Consider the following 18510-nt stretch of genomic DNA (forward strand, 5'->3'; position numbering starts at 1 on the left):
ACAGCAGATAGAAACCGACTCAGACAGCAGATAGATACTTACAGACTCAGACAGCAGATAGATACTGACAGACTCAGACAGCAGATAGATACTGACAGACTCAGACAGCAGATAGATACTGACAGACTCAGACAGCAGATAGATACTGACAGACTCAGACAGCAGATGGATACTGACAGACTCAGACAGCAGATGGATACTGACAGACTCGGACAGCAGATAGAAACCGACTCAGACAGCAGATAGATACTGGCAGACTCAGACAGCAGATAGATACTGACAGACTCAGACAGCAGATAGATACTGACAGACTCAGACAGCAGATAGATACTGACAGACTCAGACAGCAGATGGATGCTGGCAGACGACAGAACTCCTGTCCTAGTTTCTGCTCTTTGAAAAATGACTCCTTCAAAACCTTTAAATCATCTCCAACTCCCAACTGTGTTCTAAGTCAGGCTGTATGTTTTCCCTCATAGTGTTCGTAGAGCTTTACTTCAGACGTGGTCGTAGCTTTAGACGCGGCCTCAAAATGTCCGCTCCTGTCGTGTGTCTCTGCTGCAGTCATCAGGTTTTAACAAAACCACTTTCCACTGTTGATCAGCATCATGTAACAGAGATGATGAGGAACAGGACTTAACAGCTGTTGATGAGGAACGGGACTTAACAGAGATGATGAGGAACAGGACTTAACAGAGATGATGAGGACCGGGACTTAACAGAGATGATGAGGACCGGGACTTAACAGAGATGATGAGGACCGGGACTTAACAGAGATGATGAGGACCGGGACTTAACAGAGATGATGAGGACCGGGACTTAACAGAGATGATGAGGAACAGGACTTAACAGAGATGATGAGGACCGGGACTTAACAGAGATGATGAGGACCGGGACTTAACAGAGATGATGAGGACCGGGACTTAACAGAGATAATGAGGACCGGGACTTAACAGAGATGATGAGGACCGGGACTTGACAGCTGTAGATGAGGAACAGGACTTAACAGAGATGATGAGGACCGGGACTTAACAGAGATGATGAGGACCGGGACTTAACAGAGATGATGAGGACCGGGACTTAACAGAGATAATGAGGACCGGGACTTAACAGAGATGATGAGGACCGGGACTTAACAGAGATGATGAGGAACAGGACTTAACAGAGATGATGAGGAACGGGACTTAACAGCTGTTGATGAGGAACGGGACTTAACAGAGATGATGAGGACCGGGACTTAACAGAGATAATGAGGAACAGGACTTAACAGAGATGATGAGGACCGGGACTTAACAGAGATGATGAGGACCGGGACTTAACAGAGATGATGAGGACCGGGACTTAACAGAGATAATGAGGACCGGGACTTAACAGAGATGATGAGGAACAGGACTTAACAGAGATGATGAGGAACGGGACTTAACAGCTGTTGATGAGGAACGGGACTTAACAGAGATAATGAGGAACGGGACTTAACAGAGATGATGAGGAACAGGACTTAACAGAGATGATGAGGACCGGGACTTAACAGAGATGATGAGGACCGGGACTTAACAGAGATGATGAGGACCGGGACTTAACAGAGATAATGAGGACCGGGACTTAACAGAGATGATGAGGAACAGGACTTAACAGAGATGATGAGGAACGGGACTTAACAGCTGTTGATGAGGAACGGGACTTAACAGAGATGATGAGGACCGGGACTTAACAGAGATGATGAGGACCGGGACTTAACAGAGATAATGAGGACCGGGACTTAACAGAGATGATGAGGACCGGGACTTAACAGAGATAATGAGGACCGGGACTTAACAGAGATGATGAGGAACAGGACTTAACAGCTGTTGATGAGGAACGGGACTTAACAGAGATGATGAGGACCGGGACTTAACAGAGATAATGAGGACCGGGACTTAACAGAGATGATGAGGACCGGGACTTAACAGAGATGATGAGGAACAGGACTTAACAGAGATGATGAGGAACGGGACTTAACAGAGATGATGAGGAACGGGACTTAACAGAGATAATGAGGAACGGGATTTAACAGCTGTAGATGTGCATCATGTTTTAGCTACAATTATAAAGTGTGTGTGTGTGTGTGTGTGTGTGTGTCTGTGTGTGTGTGTGTGTGTCTGTGTGTGTGTGTGTGTGTGTGTGTGTGTGTGTGTGTGTGTTTGAGTGTGTGTCTGTGTGTGTGTGTGTGTGTGTCTGTGTGTGTGTGTCTGTGTGTGTGTGTGTGTGTGCGTGCGTGCGTGCGTGCGTGCGTCTGTGTGCGTGCGTGTGTCTGTGTCTGTGTCTGTGTCTGTGTGTGTGTGTGTGTGGTGCGTGCGTGCGTGCGTGCGTGCGTGCGTGTGTCTGTGTCTGTGTCTGTGTGTGTGTGTGTGCGTGCGTGCGTGCGTGCGTGCGTGCGTGCGTGCGTGCGTGTTCTCGACCGTAGCCAACTGGAGGCCGATTCAGGCCGTCAGCAGGCTGAGCTGGAGGATCTGCAGCAGAAAGTGACTAGTCTGCAGACAGAGAAGAATAGTCTGCTGTTGGACAAAACCAACCTCGCTGCCGACATCAGGAATCTGGAGGCGTCTCGACGTGCTAACAGGTACACAGACCCTGACCTTTGAACCCTGACCCTAACCTGACGTCAAGAGTCTGGAGGCTGAACTGGAAGCGTCTCGACATGCTAACAGCTAACTATAGACAGAGGGTGTGTCTCAAATGGCACCCTATTCTCTATATAGTGCACTACTTTAGGCCAGAGCCCTATGGCACCCTATTCTCTATATAGTGCACTACTTTAGGCCAGAGCCCTATGGCACCCTATTCTCTATATAGTGCACTACTTTAGGCCAGAGCCCTATGGTAACTGACAAAATGGTATGGTAACATGCCCTTATGGTAACAGGAAACTGCCCAAATAAAGGAAACACCAACATAAACCATGCCCTCTGAGGGGTTGAGTGGCCCTGAACCCTGAACCATGCCCTCTGAGGGGTTGAGTGGCCCTGAACCATGCCCTCTGAGGGGTTGAGTGGCCCTGAACCATGCCCTCTGAGGGGTTGAGTGGCCCTGAACCCTGAACCATGCCCTCTGAGGGGTTGAGTGGCCCTGAACCCTGAACCATGCCCTCGGAGCCAGAACCCCCATTTTCCCCAAGTGTTTCCTTTATTTTGGCATTTACCTTGTTAGGGAATAGGATGCCATAGGGTCTGGTCTAAAGTAGCGCACTATATAGGGAATAGGATGCCATAGGGTCTGGTCTAAAGTAGTGCACTATATAGGGAATAGGGTGCCATAGGGCTCTGGTCTAAAATAGTGCACTATATAGGGAATAGGGTGCCATAGGGCTCTGGTCTAAAGTAGTGCACTATATAGGGAATAGGATGCCAGTTGGGATGCGGTAACAGACAGTAGTTGCTGTATGTATCTGGAGACTCTGAGAGAACAGCTGTTAACTCCCTGAATGGAACAGTGGACTGACAGCCCTCAATCTCAATGAGGGAATCTCTCTGCAAGGTGTTGGAAATGTATTCCTGTGATCAACACAATGCCCACTGCCTCTCTCTCTCTCTCTCTCTCTCTCTCCTACCTCCCCCTTCCCTTCCCTCCTCTCTCTCTCTCTCTCTCTCTCTCTCTCTCTCTCTCTCTCTCTCTCTCTCTCGCTCTCTCTCTACCTCCCCCTTCCCTTCCCTCCTCTCTCCCGCTCTCTCACTCTCTCTCTCTCTCTCTCGCTCTCTCTCTACCTCCCCCTTCCCTTCCCTCCTCTCTCCCGCTCTCTCTCTCTCTCTCTCTGTATCTCTCTCTGTATCTCTCTCTCTATCTACCCCTTCCCTCCTCTCTCTCGCTCTCTCTCTCTCTACCTCCCCCTTCCCTCCTCTCTCTCTCTCTCTCTCTCTCTCTCTCTCTCTCTGTATCTACCTCCCCCTTCCCTCCTCTCTCTGTATCTCTCTCTCCCTGTATCTCTCTCTCTGTATCTCTCTCTCTCTCTCTCTCTCAGGAAGGCCCAGAGGCGTATAGGCCTGTTGAAGCGACAAGTTGATGACTCTATAGAGAAGGAGATGAGAGCCCATCACTACCTGTCCTCTATCGTAGCTCTGGCTGAGAAGACCACACAGGAGAGAGACGAGCTAGTATACATGGTATAATAAACACACATCCCATCACATCAAATTAGTGATGGCTGTTTAACAGTTTGTTGTCCTTGAGATTAGAAGCTGTTTTTCAGTCTCTCGGTCCCAGCTTTGATGCACCTGTACTGACCTCGCCTTCTGGATGATAGCGGGGTGAACAGGAAGTGGCTCGGGTGGTTGTTGTCCTTGATGATATTTTTTGGCCTTCCTGTGACATCGGGTGGTGTAGGTGTCCTGGAGGGCAGGTAGTTTGCCCCCGGTGATGCGTTGTGCAGACCTCAGCACCCTCTGGAGAGCCTTGCTGTTGTAGGAAGGTGCAGTTGCCGTACCAGGCGGTGATACAGCCCGACAGGATGCTCTTGATTGTGCATCTGTAAAAGTTTGTGAGGGTTTTAGGTGACAAGCCAAATGTCTTCAGCCTCCTGAGGTTCACCACACTGTCTGTGTGGGTGGAACATTTCAGTTTGTCCGTGATCTGTACGCCGAGGAACTTAAAACTTTCCACGTTCTCCACTATTGTCCCGTCGATGTGGATAAGGGGGTGCTCCCTCTGCTGTTTCCTGAAGTCCACGATCATCTCCTTTATTTTGTTGACGTTGAAGTTAGAAGTTATTTTCCTGGCACCACACTCCCAGAATCCTCACCTCCTCCTTGTAGGCCGTCTCGTCGTTGTTGGCAATCAAGCCTACCACTGTTGTGTCGTCTGCAAACTTGATGATTGAGTTGGAGGCGTGCGTGGCCACGCAGTCGTGGGTGAACAGGGAGTACAGGAGAGGGCTGAGAACGCACCCTTGTGGGGACCCAGTGTTGAGGGTCAGCGAGGTGGAGATTGTTGTTTCCTACCTTCACCACCTGGGGGCGGCCCGTCAGAAAGTCCAGGACCCAATTGCACAGGGCGGGGTCTTAATGATGACCTTGGAGGGTACTATGATGTTGAAGACTGAGCTGTAGTCAATGAACAGCATTCTCACAAAGGTATTCCTCTTGTCCAGATGGGACAGGGCAGAGTGCAGTTGAACAACTGACTAGGTATCCCCCCTTTCCCTTTTCAGCTTGTGCTTCCTTATTTCGACGCCAAACTGGTCTGACTGGCCCAAAGAGCTGTATTATCCAACTGGTCTGACTGGCCCAAAGAGCTGTATTATCCAACTGGTCTGACTGGCCCATGGAGCTGTATTATCCAACTGGTCTGACTGGCCCAAAGAGCTGTATTATCCAACTGGTCCGACTGGCCCATAGAGCTGTATTATCCAACTGGTCTGACTGGCCCAAAGAGCTGTATTATCCAACTGGTCTGACTGGCCCAAAGAGCTGTATTATCCAACTGGTCTGACTGGCCCAAAGAGCTGTATTATCCAAATGGTCCGACTGGCCCAAAGAGCTGTATTATCCAACTGGTCTGACTGGCCCAAAGAGCTGTATTATCCAACTGGTCTGACTGGCCCAAAGAGCTGTATTATCCAACTGGTCTGACTGGCCCATGGAGCTGTATTATCCAACTGGTCTGACTGGCCCATAGAGCTGTATTATCCAACTGGTCTGACTGGCCCAAAGAGCTGTATTATCCAACTGGTCTGACTGGCCCAAAGAGCTGTATTATCCAACTGGTCTGACTGGCCCAAAGAGCTGTATTATCCAACTGGTCCGACTGGCCCATAGAGCTGTATTATCCAACTGGTCTGACTGGCCCAAAGAGCTGTATTATCCAACTGGTCTGACTGGCCCAAAGAGCTGTATTATCCAACTGGTCTGACTGGCCCATAGAGCTGTATTATCCAACTGGTCTGACTGGCCCATAGAGCTGTATTATCCAACTGGTCTGACTGGCCCAAAGAGCTGTATTATCCAACTGGTCTGACTGGCCCAAAGAGCTGTATTATCCAACTGGTCTGACTGGCCCATAGAGCTGTATTATCCAACTGGTCTGACTGGCCCAAAGAGCTGTATTATCCAACTGGTCTGACTGGCCCAAAGAGCTGTATTATCCAACTGGTCTGACTGGCCCAAAGAGCTGTATTATCCAACTGGTCTGACTGGCCCATAGAGCTGTATTATCCAACTGGTCCGACTGGCCCATAGAGCTGTATTATCCAACTGGTCTGACTGGCCCAAAGAGCTGTATTATCCAACTGGTCTGACTGGCCCAAAGAGCTGTATTATCCAAATGGTCCGACTGGCCCATAGAGCTGTATTATCCAACTGGTCTGACTGGCCCATAGAGCTGTATTATCCAACTGGTCTGACTGGCCCAAAGAGCTGTATTATCCAACTGGTCTGACTGGCCCAAAGAGCTGTATTATCCAACTGGTCTGACTGGCCCAAAGAGCTGTATTATCCAACTGGTCTGACTGGCCCAAAGAGCTGTATTATCCAAATGGTCCGACTGGCCCAAAGAGCTGTATTATCCAACTGGTCTGACTGGCCCATAGAGCTGTATTATCCAACTGGTCTGACTGGCCCAAAGAGCTGTATTATCCAACTCTGACTGGCCCTAAGAGCTGTATTATCCAACTGGTCTGACTGGCCCAAAGAGCTGTATTATCCAACTCTGACTGGCCCTAAGAGCTGTATTATCCAACTCTGACTGGCCCTAAGAGCTGTATTATCGTGTTATCCAACTAATGTAGTAGTCTCTACTCGACGTCGTTACATTACGGTTCATTGATCCCATGTCCTCGACACGTGTCTTCGAAACATCTGAACAATACAATCTCTTTGTTCCTGTGATGTAAGTTACTCTGACTCTGTTAGTCATCTCTCTCTCTCTCTCTCTCTTTCAAACACCATTATTTGTTCCGATGCAAAAAGCTCCTCTTTGTAAAAAAGGGTTTTGTGTCCATGTTGTTATTGAGCGTTAGGTAGTCAGATAGGGGGATAGTAACATCAGTTACGGTGTGAGTCAGACACGATTCCATTTCCTCTCAATGACTGACTGACTACTCTGTGGAGGGCTGTTAGACTGACTACTCTGTGGAGGGCTGTTACAGACTGACTGACTACTCTGTGGAGGGCTGTTAGACTGACTGACTACTCTGTGGAGGGCTGTTAGACTGACTGACTACTCTGTGGAGGGCTGTTAGACTGACTGACTACTCTGTGGAGGGCTGTTAGACTGACTACTCTGTGGAGGGCTGTTAGACTGACTGACTACTCTGTGGAGGGCTGTTAGACTGACTGACTACTCTGTGGAGGGCTGTTAGACTGACTACTCTGTGGAGGGCTGTTAGACTGACTGACTACTCTGTGGAGGGCTGTTAGACTGACTGACTACTCTGTGGAGGGCTGTTAGACTGACTACTCTGTGGAGGGCTGTTAGACTGACTGACTACTCTGTGGAGGGCTGTTAGACTGACTACTCTGTGAAGGGCTGTTAGACTGACTGACTACTCTGTGGAGGGCTGTTAGACTGACTACTCTGTGAAGGGCTGTTAGACTGACTACTCTGTGAAGGGCTGTTAGACTGACTACTCTGTGAAGGGCTGTTAGACTGACTACTCTGTGAAGGGCTGTTAGACTGACTACTCTGTGAAGGGCTGTTAGACTGACTGACTACTCTGTGAAGGGCTGTTAGACTGACTACTCTGTGAAGGGCTGTTAGACTGACTACTCTGTGAAGGGCTGTTAGACTGACTACTCTGTGAAGGGCTGTTAGACTGACTACTCTGTGGAGGCTGTTAGACTGACTACTCTGTGAAGGGCTGTTAGACTGACTACTCTGTGGAGGGCTGTTAGACTGACTACTCTGTAAAGGGCTGTTAGACTGACTACTCTGTGGAGGGCTGTTAGACTGACTACTCTGTGGAGGGCTGTTAGACTGACTACTCTGTGAAGGGCTGTTAGACTGACTACTCTGTGAAGGGCTGTTAGACTGACTACTCTGTGAAGGGCTGTTAGACTGACTACTCTGTGGAGGGCTGTTAGACTGACTACTCTGTGAAGGGCTGTTAGACTGACTACTCTGTGGAGGGCTGTTAGACTGACTACTCTGTGAAGGGCTGTTAGACTGACTACTCTGTGGAGGGCTGTTAGACTGACTACTCTGTGAAGGGCTGTTAGACTGACTACTCTGTGGAGGGCTGTTAGACTGACTACTCTGTGAAGGGCTGTTAGACTGACTACTCTGTGGAGGGCTGTTAGACTGACTGACTACTCTGTGAAGGGCTGTTAGACTGACTACTCTGTGGAGGGCAGTTAGACTGACTACTCTGTGAAGGGCTGTTAGACTGACTACTCTGTGGAGGGCTGTTAGACTGACTACTCTGTGAAGGGCTGTTAGACTGACTACTCTGTGAAGGGCTGTTAGACTGACTACTCTGTGAAGGGCTGTTAGACTGACTACTCTGTGAAGGGCTGTTAGACTGACTACTCTGTGGAGGGCTGTTAGACTGACTACTCTGTGAAGGGCTGTTAGACTGACTACTCTGTGAAGGGCTGTTAGACTGACTACTCTGTGGAGGGCTGTTAGACTGACTGACTACTCTGTGAAGGGCTGTTAGACTGACTACTCTGTGGAGGGCTGTTAGACTGACTACTCTGTGAAGGGCTGTTAGACTGACTACTCTGTGGAGGGCTGTTAGACTGACTACTCTGTGAAGGGCTGTTAGACTGACTACTCTGTGAAGGGCTGTTAGACTGACTACTCTGTGAAGGGCTGTTAGACTGACTACTCTGTGAAGGGCTGTTAGACTGACTACTCTGTGGAGGGCTGTTAGACTGACTACTCTGTGGAGGGCTGTTAGACTGACTTACTCTGTGAAGGGCTGTTAGACTGACTACTCTGTGGAGGGCTGTTAGACTGACTACTCTGTGAAGGGCTGTTAGACTGACTACTCTGTGAAGGGCTGTTAGACTGACTACTCTGTGAAGGGCTGTTAGACTGACTGACTACTCTGTGAAGGGCTGTTAGACTGACTACTCTGTGAAGGGCTGTTAGACTGACTACTCTGTGAAGGGCTGTTAGACTGACTACTCTGTGAAGGGCTGTTAGACTGACTGACTACTCTGTGGAGGGCTGTTAGACTGACTTCTCTGTGAAGGGCTGTTAGACTGACTGGGGGGGGTAGCTGGTTAGCATAATGTGGTTGTCTTGTTACTGGTCCACTGCTTTAATGAACCTCCCTCCCTCCTCATCCCTCTCCCTCCCTCCCTCCCTCCTTCTCTCCCTCCTCATCCCTCTCCCTCCTCATCCCTCTCCCTCCTCATCCCTCTCTCGCCCTCCCTCCCTCCTTCTCTCCCTCCTCATCCCTCTCCCTCCCTCCCCCCTCCCTCCCTCCCTCCCTCCTCATCCCTCTCTCGCCCTCCCTCCTTCTCTCCCTCCTCATCCCTCTCTCGCCCTCCCTCCCTCCTTCTCTCCCTCCCTCCCTCGCTCTCCCTCCCTCGCTCTCCCTCGCCCTCCCTCCCTCCCTCCCTCGCTCTCCCTCGCCCTCCCTCCCTCCCCTACCTCCCTCCCTCCCTCCTCCCTCCCTCCCTCCCTCCCTCCCTCCCTCCCTCCCTCCCTCCCTCCTCATCCCTCTCTCGCTCTCCCTCCCTCCTCATTCCTCTCCCTCCCTCCCTCCTCATCACCCTCCCTCCCTCCCCCCATCTCTCCTCTCCTCCTCCACTCCTCTCCCAGATCCATAACCCTCCCTGTCTCCTCTCTCCCTCCTCAGGCCTCGTCCCTAGAGCAGGACAAGCAGGGTGTGATCAGCAGGATTGTGGACGACATGGTGCGGCTCGGAAAGCTTCAGGAGAAGGTCAAGGTGAGGCAGCGGCAACACCCACCCAGACACACTGACTCTGATCCCCCCGACAACCATCACCGAGCCCCCGACAACCATCCCCGAGCCCCCGACAACCATCCCCGAGCCCCCGACAACCATCCCCGATCCCCCGACAACCATCCCCGATCCCCCGACAACCATCCCCGATCCCCCGACAACCATCCCCGAGCGCCCGACAACCATCCCCGATCCCCCCGACAACCATCCCTCCACCTTCACACACTCTAATCTCTGACTACCAGCCCTGCTCTTGGGACCCGTTACCCAGGCTGCCCCTGCTGGGGGGGGGCGCCTCAGGGCTCCACACGTCCAGTGTTTTTGTCAGAGCTCTCAGGGGAGAGGGTGTACGTGTGTGTGTGTGTGTGTGTGTGTGTGTGTGTGTGTGTGTGTGTGTGTGTGTGTGTGTGTGTGTGTGTGTGTGTGTGTGTGTGTGTGTGTGTGGTATTATCCTGTCAGTTCTCTCAACGGACCTCCGGGCCTCAGACCGTAGTCTAGGTTACCGGCGACTGCCGCTCTGCTTCACAGATGAAACGTTTACCACAGGTCGATAAAACATGAAGTACGATTGTAGCTGCCATTTCACAAACAGATCAAACCAGTCTGTGAAGCTCCCCTTCTTCCACCCCTGGCCTGGCCTGGCCTGTAGTAGTCATGTGTGGAGCTAACTGTTGTGTGGCGCTAACTGTTGTGTGGCGCTAACTGTTGTGTGGGAGCTAACTGTTGTGTGGGAGCTAACTGTTGTGTGGCGCTAACTGTTGTGTGGAGCTAACTGTTGTGTGGGAACTAACTGTTGTGTGGAGCTAACTGTTGTGTGGGAACTAACTGTTGTGTGGCGCTAACTGTTGTGTGGGAGCTAACTGTTGTGTGGGAGCTAGCTGTTGTGTGGCGCTAACTGTTGTGTGGGCGCTAACCGTTGTGTGGGAGCTAACTGTTGTGTGGGAGCTAGCTGTTGTGTGGAGCTAACTGTTGTGTGGGCGCTAACTGTTGTGTGGGAGCTAACTGTTGTGTGGGCGCTAACTGTTGTGTGGAGCTAACTGTTGTGTGGGAGCTAACTGTTGTGTGGCGCTAACTGTTGTGTGGGAGCTAACTGTTGTGTGGCGCTAACTGTTGTGTGGAGCTAACTGTTGTGTGGGAACTAACTGTTGTGTGGAGCTAACTGTTGTGTGGGAACTAACTGTTGTGTGGCGCTAACTGTTGTGTGGGAGCTAACTGTTGTGTGGGAGCTAGCTGTTTTGTGGCGCTAACTGTTGTGTGGGCGCTAACCGTTGTGTGGGAGCTAACTGTTGTGTGGAGCTAACTGTTGTGTGGAGCTAACTGTTGTGTGGGCGCTAACTGTTGTGTGGGCGCTAACTGTTGTGTGGGAGCTAGCTGTTGTGTGGCGCTAACTGTTGTGTGGGCGCTAACTGTTGTGTGGGCGCTAACTGTTGTGTGGGAGCTAGCTGTTGTGTGGAGCTAACTGTTGTGTGGGCGCTAACTGTTGTGTGGGAGCTAACTGTTGTGTGGGCGCTAACTGTTGTGTGGAGCTAACTGTTGTGTGGGAGCTAACTGTTGTGTGGAGCCAACTGTTGTGTGGGCGCTAACTGTTGTGTGGGCGCTAACTGTTGTGTGGCGCTAACTGTCGTGTGGCGCTAACTGTCGTGTGGGAGCTAGCTGTTGTGTGGGAGCTAGCTGTTGTGTGGGAGCTAACTGTTGTGTGGGCGCTAACTGTTGTGTGGGAGCTAACTGTTGTGTGTCGCTAACTGTTGTGTGGAGCTAACTGTTGTGTGGGAACTACAGTCTATATACTATAGTCTCTGCCTCAGGGGCCAGTACCTCTCTCTGTCTCTGCCTCAGGGGCCAGTACCTCTCTCTGTCTCTGCCTCAGGGGCCAGTACCTCTCTCTGTCTCTGTCTCAGGGGCCAGTACCTCTCTCTGTCTCTGCCTCAGGGGCCAGTACCTCTCTCTGTCTCTGCCTCAGGGGCCAGTACCTCTCTCTGTCTCTGCCTCAGGGGCCAGTACCTCTCTCTGCCTCAGGGGCCAGTACCTCTCTCTGCCTCAGGGGCCAGTACCTCTCTCTGTCTCAGGGGCCAGTACCTCTCTCTGTCTCAGGGGCCAGTACCTCTCTCTGTCTCAGGGGCCAGTACCTTTCTCTGTCTCTGCCTCAGGGGCCAGTACCTCTCTCTGTCTCTGCCTCAGGGGCCAGTACCTCTCTCTGTCTCTGCCTCAGGGGCCAGTACCTCTCTCTGTCTCTGTCTCAGGGGCCAGTACCTCTCTCTGTCTCTGCCTCAGGGGCCAGTACCTCTCTCTGTCTCTGCCTCAGGGGCCAGTACCTCTCTCTGTCTCTGCCTCAGGGGCCAGTACCTCTCTCTGCCTCAGGGGCCAGTATCTCTCTCTGTCTCTGCCTCAGGGGCCAGTACCTCTCTCTGCCTCTGCCTCAGGGGCCAGTACCTCTCTCTGTCTCTGCCTCAGGGGCCAGTACCTCTCTCTGCCTCAGGGGCCAGTACCTCTCTCTGTCTCTGCCTCAGGGGCCAGTACCTCTCTCTGCCTCAGGGGCCAGTACCTCTCTCTGTCTCTGCCTCAGGGGCCAGTACCTCTCTCTGTCTCTGCCTCAGGGGCCAGTACCTCTCTCTGTCTCTGCCTCAGGGGCCAGTACCTTTCTCTGCCTCAGGGGCCAGTACCTCTCTCTGCCTCAGGGGCCAGTACCTCTCTCTGTCTCTGCCTCAGGGGCCAGTACCTCTCTCTGTCTCTGCCTCAGGGGCCAGTACCTCTCTCTGTCTCTGCCTCAGGGGCCAGTACCTCTCTCTGTCTCTGCCTCAGGGGCCAGTACCTCTCTCTGTCTCTGCCTCAGGGGCCAGTACCTCTCTCTGTCTCTGCCTCAGGGGCCAGTACCTCTCTCTGTCTCTGTCTCAGGGGCCAGTACCTCTCTCTGTCTCTGCCTCAGGGGCCAGTACCTCTCTCTGTCTCTGCCTCAGGGGCCAGTACCTCTCTCTGTCTCTGCCTCAGGGGCCAGTATCTCTCTCTGTCTCTGCCTCATGGGCCAGTACCTCTCTCTGTCTCTGCCTCAGGGGCCAGTACCTCTCTCTGTCTCTGCCTCAGGGGCCAGTACCTCTCTCTGTCTCTGCCTCAGGGGCCAGTACCTCTCTCTGTCTCTGTCTCAGGGGCCAGTACCTCTCTCTGTCTCTGCCTCAGGGGCCAGTACCTCTCTCTGCCTCAGGGGCCAGTATCTCTCTCTGTCTCTGCCTCAGGGGCCAGTACCTCTCTCTGCCTCTGCCTCAGGGGCCAGTACCTCTCTCTGTCTCTGCCTCAGGGGCCAGTACCTCTCTCTGCCTCAGGGGCCAGTACCTCTCTCTGTCTCTGCCTCAGGGGCCAGTACCTCTCTCTGCCTCAGGGGCCAGTACCTCTCTCTGTCTCTGCCTCAGGGGCCAGTACCTCTCTCTGTCTCTGCCTCAGGGGCCAGTACCTCTCTCTGTCTCTGCCTCAGGGGCCAGTACCTTTCTCTGCCTCAGGGGCCAGTACCTCTCTCTGCCTCAGGGGCCAGTACCTCTCTCTGTCTCTGCCTCAGGGGCCAGTACCTCTCTCTGTCTCTGCCTCAGGGGCCAGTACCTCTCTCTGTCTCTGCCTCAGGGGCCAGTACCTCTCTCTGTCTCTGCCTCAGGGGCCAGTACCTCTCTCTGTCTCTGCCTCAGGGGCCAGTACCTCTCTCTGTCTCTGCCTCAGGGGCCAGTACCTCTCTCTGTCTCTGTCTCAGGGGCCAGTACCTCTCTCTGTCTCTGCCTCAGGGGCCAGTACCTCTCTCTGTCTCTGCCTCAGGGGCCAGTACCTCTCTCTGTCTCTGCCTCAGGGGCCAGTACCTCTCTCTGTCTCTGCCTCAGGGGCCAGTACCTCTCTCTGTCTCTGCCTCAGGGGCCAGTACCTCTCTCTGTCTCTGTCTCAGGGGCCAGTACCTTTCTCTGTGTCTATCTGACTCTCTGTGTCTCCCTTGTCTCTTATTTGAGGATGTGAAACAGCTCAATATGTGTGCTGCACTCTGCCTGTTCTCTTCTCATTGATATTCTCAATGCTGTTTACTGCTGTGATGTCTGCTGACTGCAGTGGGCCTGGAGAGCAGTCTCCTCTCATCCACCCCCCTATCTTCCCTTCTCTCTCTCCTCTCATCCACCCCTCTATCTTCCCTTCTCTCTCTCCTCTCTTTCCTTCTCTCTCTCCTCTCATCCACCCCTCTATCTTCCCTTCTCTCTCTCCTCTCCTCATCCACCCCTCTATCTTCCCTTCTCTCTCTCCTCTCTCCTTTCATCCACCCCTCTATCTTCCCTTCGCTATCTCTCTCTCTCTCTCTCTCTCTCTCTCTCTCTCTCTCTCTCTCTCTCTCTCTCTCTCTCTCTCTCTGTCTCTCTCTCTCTTCCATCTCTGCCCAGTCAATAATAAATAGATATGCCGATAGTGGACAACCTTGTTTGACTCCTCTTGACAGTTTAAAACTTTCTGAGAAGTAGTCATTATTTACTATTTTACACCTCGGGTTACTATACATAACTTTAACTCATTATATAAGAGATTCTCAAAATTGAAATATTCCATTTTTATATATATATACATTCCAGTTGTACTTTATCAAAAGCCTTTTCAAAGTTAGCTATGAATACCACGCCTGGTTTCTCCGATTTTCCCATAATGCCTTATATTATCGCTTATGTATCGTCTACGGAGCTGTGAGGGGAACGGCACCTCCGTACCTTCAGGCTCTGATCAGGCCCTACACCCAAACAAGGGCACTGCGTTCATCCACCTCTGGCCTGCTCGCCCCCCTACCTCTGAGGAAGCACAGTTCCTGCTCAGCCCAGTCAAAACGGTTCGCTGCCCTGGCACCCCAATGGTGGAACAAGCTCCCTCACGACGCCAGGACAGCGGAGTCAATCACCACCTTCCGGAGACACCTGAAACCCCACCTCTTTAAGGAATACCTGGGATAGGATAAAGTAATCCTTCTACCCCCCCCCAAAAAAAAATAAAGATATAGATGTACTGTTGTAAAGTGGTTGTTCCACTGGATATCATAAGGTGAATGCACCAGTTTGTAAGTCCCTCTGGATAAGAGCGTCTGCTAAATGACGTAAATGTAAAAAAAAAAACCCTGTCTCATTTAGGGTGAATAATATCTGACAATACCTTTTTTTTTATTCTATGCGCTATGCATTTAGCATCACTTACTGAGGTGTAAAGGGGCCTCAGACCCCGTGAAATCAGTCCTAGTTGTTGAGTATGTGATAATCTGCAATTTTTTATAGGATTGTACATCAGAAAGGTTTGGAATACCTCAACTGGTATGCCATCCAGACCCGGAGTTTTCCCCAGACTTTAAAGGCTTTAAATACGTCAAGTAGTTCCTCTTTTAGTGAGTCTTTCTGTAAAGATGTTAATTTTACATTTATTCATTTAAAAAAAAAAATCCCTAACTGACATTTTTTTATCGTTTTTTTGCTATAACGATAAGGGAAAAAAAATAATTCAATTCCATGTGATTTCACAATGCAACTGTTCTGCTGCCAGCAACGGTTTGGGTCTCACGGTGCCTCCCTTTCACACGGGGAAGCGTTGGGTCTCACAGTGCCTCCCTTTCAGACGGGGAAGCGTTGGGTCTTCCTCCCTTTCAGAAGGGGAAGCGTTAGGTCTTCCTCCCTCTCAGACGGGGAAGCGTTGGGTCTCACGGTGCCTCCCTTTCAGTCGGGGAAGCGTTGGGTCTTCCTCCCTTTCAGACGGGGAAGCGTTGGGTCTTCCTCCCTTTCAGACGGGGAAGCGTTGGGTCTTCCTCCCTTTCAGACGGGGAAGCGTTGGGTCTCACGGTGCCTCCCTTTCAGAGGGGGAAGCGTTGGGTCTTCCTCCCTTTCAGACGGGGAAGCGTTGGGTCTCACGGTGCCTCCCTTTCAGACGGGGAAGTGTTGGGTCTTCCTCCCTTTCAGACGGGGAAGCGTTGGGTCTTCCTCCCTTTCAGACGGGGAAGCGTTGGGTCTCACGGTGCCTCCCTTTCAGAGGGGAAGCGTTGGGTCTTCCTCCCCTTTCAGACGGGGAAGCGTTGGGTCTTCCTCCCTCTCAGACGGGGAAGCGTTGGGTCTCACGGTGCCTCCCTTTCAGACGGGGAAGCGTTGGGTCTCACGGTGCCTCCCTTTCAGACGGGGAAGCGTTGGGTCTTCCTCCCTTTCAGACGGGGAAGCGTTGGGTCTTCCTCCCTTTCAGACGGGGAAGCGTTGGGTCTTCCTCCCTTTCAGAGGGGGAAGCGTTGGGTCTTCCTCCCTCTCAGACGGGGAAGCGTTGGGTCTCACGGTGCCTCCCTTTCAGACGGGGAAGCGTTGGGTCTTCCTCCCTTTCAGACGGGGAAGCGTTGGGTCTTCCTCCCTTTCAGAGGGGGAAGCGTTGGGTCTTCCTCCCTTTCAGAGGGGGAAGCGTTGGGTCTTCCTCCCTCTCAGACGGGGAAGCGTTGGGTCTCACGGTGCCTCCCTTTCAGACGGGGAAGCGTTGGGTCTTCCTCCCTTTCAGACGGGGAAGCGTTGGGTCTCACGGTGCCTCCCTTTCAGACGGGGAAGCGTTGGGTCTTCCTCCCTTTCAGACGGGGAAGCGTTGGGTCTCACGATGCCTCCCTTTCAGACGGGGAAGCGTTGGGTCTGCCTCCCTTTCAGACGGGGAAGCGTTGGGTCTTCCTCCCTTTCAGACGGGGAAGCGTTGGGTCGTCCTCCCTTTCAGACGGGAAAGCGTTGGGTCTTCCTCCCTTTCAGACGGGGAAGCGTTGGGTCTTCCTCCCTTTCAGAGGGGGAAGCGTTGGGTCTTCCTCCCTTTCAGAGGGGGAAGCGTTGGGTCTTCCTCCCTTTCAGATGGGGAAGCGTTGGGTCTTCCTCCCTTTCAGACAGGGAAGCGTTGGGTCTGCCTCCCTCTCAGACGGGGAAGCGTTGGGTCTTCCTCCCTTTCAGACGGGGAAGCGTTGGGTCTGCCTCCCTTTCAGACGGGGAAGCGTTGGGTCTTCCTCCCTTTCAGACGGGGCAGCGTTGGGTCGTCCTCCCTTTCAGACGGGGAAGCGTTGGGTCTTCCTCCCTCTCAGACGTGGAAGCGTTGGGTCTTCCTCCCTTTCAGACAGGGAAGCGTTGGGTCTGCCTCCCTCTCAGACGGGGAAGCGTTGGGTCTTCCTCCCTTTCAGACGGGGAAGCGTTGGGTCTGCCTCCCTTTCAGACGGGGAAGCGTTGGGTCTTCCTCCCTTTCAGACGGGGCAGCGTTGGGTCTTCCTCCCTCTCAGACGGGGAAGCGTTGGGTCTTCCTCCCTTTCAGACGGGGAAGCGGTGGGTCTTCCTCCCTTTCAGACGGGGAAGCGTTGGGTCTTCCTCCCTTTCAGACGGGGAAGCGTTGGGTCTTCCTCCCTCTCAGACGGGGAAGCGTTGGGTCTCACGGTGCCTCCCTTTCAGACGGGGAAGCGTTGGGTCTCACGGTGCCTCCCTTTCAGACGGGGAAGCGATGGGTCTTCCTCCCTTTCAGACGGGGAAGCGTTGGGTCTTCCTCCCTTTCAGACGGGGAAGCGTTGGGTCTTCCTCCCTTTCAGAGGGGGAAGCGTTGGGTCTTCCTCCCTCTCAGACGGGGAAGCGTTGGGTCTCACGGTGCCTCCCTTTCAGACGGGGAAGCGTTGGGTCTTCCTCCCTTTCAGACGGGGAAGCGTTGGGTCTTCCTCCCTTTCAGACGGGGAAGCGTTGGGTCTTCCTCCCTTTCAGAGGGGGAAGCGTTGGGTCTTCCTCCCTCTCAGACGGGGAAGCGTTGGGTCTCACGGTGCCTCCCTTTCAGACGGGGAAGCGTTGGGTCTTCTTCCCTTTCAGACGGGGAAGCGTTGGGTCTCACGGTGCCTCCCTTTCAGACGGGGAAGCGTTGGGTCTTCCTCCCTTTCAGACGGGGAAGCGTTGGGTCTCACGATGCCTCCCTTTCAGACGGGGAAGCGTTGGGTCTGCCTCCCTTTCAGACGGGGAAGCGTTGGGTCTTCCTCCCTTTCAGACGGGAAGCGTTGGGTCTTCCTCCCTTTCAGACGGGGAAGCGTTGGGTCTTCCTCCCTTTCAGAGGGGGAAGCGTTGGGTCTTCCTCCCTTTCAGAGGGGGAAGCGTTGGGTCTTCCTCCCTTTCAGATGGGGAAGCGTTGGGTCTTCCTCCCTTTCAGACAGGGAAGCGTTGGGTCTGCCTCCCTCTCAGACGGGGAAGCGTTGGGTCTTCCTCCCTTTCAGACGGGGAAGCGTTGGGTCTGCCTCCCTTTCAGACGGGGAAGCGTTGGGTCTTCCTCCCCTTTCAGACGGGGCAGCGTTGGGTCGTCCTCCCTTTCAGACGGGAAGCGTTGGGTCTTCCTCCCTCTCAGACGTGGAAGCGTTGGGTCTTCCTCCCTTTCAGACAGGGAAGCGTTGGGTCTGCCTCCCTCTCAGACGGGAAGCGTTGGGTCTTCCTCCCTTTCAGACGGGGAAGCGTTGGGTCTGCCTCCCTTTCAGACGGGGAAGCGTTGGGTCTTCCTCCCTTTCAGACGGGGCAGCGTTGGGTCTTCCTCCCTCTCAGACGGGGAAGCGTTGGGTCTTCCTCCCTTTCAGACGGGGAAGCGGTGGGTCTTCCTCCCTTTCAGACGGGGAAGCGTCGGGTCTT

At 53.0% G+C, this 18510-nt stretch overlaps 1 protein-coding gene across 1 annotated transcript; it reads left to right on the forward strand.

Moving 5' to 3' along the window:
• Positions 1-2449: 2449 nt before the first annotated feature.
• Positions 2450-10114, forward strand: LOC106591621 (myelin-associated oligodendrocyte basic protein). The gene is made up of 3 exons (XM_045708324.1): positions 2450-2599; positions 3995-4136; positions 9776-10114. Exons 2-3 carry the CDS (start codon positions 4056-4058, stop codon positions 10112-10114), a joined length of 420 nt encoding a protein of 139 aa, XP_045564280.1. The 5' UTR covers positions 2450-2599; positions 3995-4055.
• Positions 10115-18510: the final 8396 nt, after the last annotated feature.

This window comes from Salmo salar, chromosome ssa26 (genome assembly GCF_905237065.1).
Source record: "Salmo salar chromosome ssa26, Ssal_v3.1, whole genome shotgun sequence".
In the NCBI taxonomy this organism is placed as follows: domain Eukaryota; kingdom Metazoa; phylum Chordata; class Actinopteri; order Salmoniformes; family Salmonidae; genus Salmo; species Salmo salar.